The 3,348-nt window shown below is 39.2% G+C and overlaps 1 protein-coding gene across 1 annotated transcript in view; it reads left to right on the top strand.

The window, feature by feature from the left end:
- LOC137536898 (zinc finger protein 585A-like) overlaps positions 1-2,886 on the top strand; it is a 44,381-nt gene extending 41,495 nt beyond the window's left edge. Inside the window, exon 11 of the mRNA XM_068259078.1 lies at positions 1-2,886. This exon is cut by the window's left edge and continues 638 nt beyond it. Within this exon, the coding sequence (XP_068115179.1) occupies positions 1-924 (924 nt within the window). The 3' untranslated portion in view covers positions 925-2,886.
- The last annotated feature ends 462 nt before the right edge of the window (positions 2,887-3,348 follow it).

The raw sequence follows: 3,348 nt of genomic DNA, 5'->3' as shown, positions 1-3,348 counted from the left end.
TGCTCAGAGTGTGGGAAATGTTTCACTCAGAAATCAAACCTTAATACTCATCAGAAAATTCATACAGAAAAGCGTGTTTTTTCATGTTCAAAATGTGGGTCACAGTTTTCTCTGAGGTCAGATTTTATTAAGCATCAGAAAATTCACAGAGGTGAGCGTCCCTTTTCATGCTCAGAGTGTGGGAAATGTTTCACTCAGAAAGCACACCTTAATCGTCATCAGAGAAGTCACACAGAGAAAAATGAATTTTTATGTTCAGAATGTGGGAAACAGTTTACTCGGAAGTCACAGCTTACTAAGCATCAGAAAATTCACTCAGGAAAGCGGGATTTTACATGCTCAGAATGTGGGAAACAGTTTACTCTGAAGTCAAATCTTAGTAAACATCAGAGAATTCACTCAGGTGAGCGTCCTTTTTCATGCTCAGAGTGTGGGAAATGTTTCACTCACAAATCAACCCTTACTGCTCACCAGAAAAGTCACACAGGAAAGCGTGAATTTTCATGTTCAGATTGTGGGAAACTGTTTTGTCTGAAGTCAGATCTAATTAAGCATCAAAGACTTCACACAGGTGAGCGTCCCTATTCATGTTCAGAGTGTGGGAAATGTTTCACTCAGAAAGGACACCTTAGTTATCATCAGAAAAGTCATACTGGAAAACGTGATTTTACATGTTCAGATTGTGGAAAACAGTTTTCTCTGAAGTCAGATTTTATTAAGCATGAAAGAGTTCACACAGGTGAGCGTCCCTTTTCATGCTCAGAGTGTGGGAAATGTTTCACTCAGAAAGCACACCTTAATCGTCATAGGAGAATTCATACAGAAAAGCGTGATTTTTTATGTTCAGAATGTGGGAAACAGTTTTCTTTGAAGTCACATCTTATTGAGCATCAGAGAATTCACACAAGTGAGCGTCCCTTTTAATGCTCAGAGTATGTTAAATGTTTCACTCAGAAAGTACACCTTAGCCACATTTGCGGCAGTATATGTACTGTTCCACGGGCGTAGATGCTTATCTACAGCTTCTTATGCACGACACATGTAAATGCGTGCATCCATTACCTCCCTACCCCGACAATGTAGTAGTATACTGATCAGTGAATGGGAACACAGTTCCCATATACTGATCAATGTGCCTGTGATCAATGGTCGCTGGCATTAATGAGATGCCAGTGGTCATTGATAAAAGTGAAAGCGCACACGCTAAACGACCTGTGTACTGTTCACAGTACAGGAATAAACTGGGGGGAAATCTAGTGGCCAAATAGTAAAATTACACCCTACATATGTAATATCAAATAAAAATACATTAATTCCCCATTAAAATTAACCCCTTATCTCCCTCACTCTCCCATAGTTACCATATAATTTTCAAAAAAAATACATAAATAGTTACCTTAGGGTCTCAACTTTTTTAATATATAGGTCATGAGGGTATATTACTGTTATTTTTACAAGTAAGGGCTTGTAATTAGTGAAGGACACAAAATTAAAGAATACACCTTTTATTTTCAAAAATAATATTGTCGCCATATGGGATATGGAGGCTGCTATACTTATTTCCTTTTAAGTAATACCAGTTGCCTGGCAATGCTGCTGATCTTCTACCTCTAATACTTTTAGCCACAGACCCTGAACAACCATTCAGCAAATTAGGTGTTTCTGACATTATTGTCAGATCTCACAGGATTAGCTGCTTGCTTGTTTCAGGCGTTATTCAAACACTTCTGCAGCCAAATAGATCAGCAGGGCTGCCAGGCAACTGGTATTGTTTAAAAGGAAATAAATATGGCTGCCTCCATATACATCTCATTACGGTTGTCCTTTAAGCATTAGAGACTTCACACAGGTAAGCAGCCTTTTTCCTGTTCACTGTGGGGAATATTTTGCTCTGAAAGCATATCTTAATTTCTAATCAGAGAAGTCATACAGGTGAGTGCACCTTTTCATGTTTAGAGTTTGGGAAATAAGCCTCATTTGTCATCAGAAAAGTCATAGAGGAAAGCTTATTTTTCATGTTCAGAATGTGACAAGCAGTTTACTCTGGGGAAAAAAATCTCAATACGCATCAGAGAATTCTACAAATGGGCATCTGTTTACATGCTCAGAATGTGGGAAATGCTTCAAAGAGAAAGCATTCCTTTGCAGACACCACAGAATTCACGCTGGTGAGCGACCATTGTTATGTTCTGAATGTGGAAAAGGTTAGCTCCAAAATAGCACCTTCTCAGACATAAGAGAATTCACACCACAGAACATCCTTTTTCATGTTCAGACAGTGGAAATGGTTTCAGCCAAACTGAGAACTTGTACAACAGACACAGATTAGTGTTAGATTTCATGTTCAGAGAGTTGGAAATATTTCCATGAGAATGGAATTTTTCATAGAGCAGAGGTCAGTAGTCACCCAGAGGAAAAGCTCACAGAGGGAGTAATCATGGTGTCTGTCATACGGGGGCTACAAGTCAGGACAGCTGTCCCTACACATAAGCTTAAAGGAGAACTTCACCACAGCTGAGAAAGTGGCAATGCCTTCCCTACAGCTTTATCGATTGCAGAGATTAATGGAAAACATTATTCAGTTTTCTCACATATAGACATGCAAGACAGGATCCCTAACAGAGACTCTGTTCTGAGAGTGCCAGAGTTGTTGCCAACCAATGGATTAGTGAAGGTGTGGGGTATGAGTAACAAGCCCCTGCTTTGTGCAAGTGAATAGTCTTGCAGTGGGACAGTAATATCTAGGCAGTCTATATTCCTTACAGAGAGGTTAGGTCCCAGGCTTGCAGAGATATGTATTTTCAGCTTCACTTAGTCTTGGAAGTGGATAAATGGCTGCTCATTGACATAAGTCGTTTTTTTATAGTATACAGTGCTGCCTATAATTATTCAAACCCCTGGCAAATTTTGACTTAAAGTTACTTTTATTCAACCAGCAAGTAATTTTTTTTTACAGGAAATGACATAGGTGTCTCCCAAAAGATAAGACAACGTACAAGAGGCATTATTGTGGGGAAAAAAAACATTTCTCAGCTTTTATTTACCTTTGAGAAAAAAGTGTCCAGTCCAAAATTATTCATACACCTTCACAAACTGTCACAGTCTGTGGGAAAATCCAAAGTTCTATACCATTCCAAATAGTCCAAGCTGTTCTAAGCATCCTAATTATCCTGATTAATTAGAAACAGCTGTAACAGCAGCTCTCTGCAGTTTGTTTGCGGGCAGTAATGGCTAAGACAAAGGAGCTCAGTGAGAACCTACAGCTGCGTATTCTGGCTGCTCACAAATCAGGAAAGGGCTACAAGGTCATTTCTAAATGTTTTCAAGTTCCGCACTGTGAAAAATCTC

The sequence above is a fragment of the Hyperolius riggenbachi genome, chromosome 10 (assembly GCF_040937935.1).
Source record: "Hyperolius riggenbachi isolate aHypRig1 chromosome 10, aHypRig1.pri, whole genome shotgun sequence".
NCBI classification, from domain to species: Eukaryota; Metazoa; Chordata; class Amphibia; order Anura; family Hyperoliidae; genus Hyperolius; species Hyperolius riggenbachi.
This window is presented reverse-complemented; position numbering and strand designations above follow the sequence as displayed.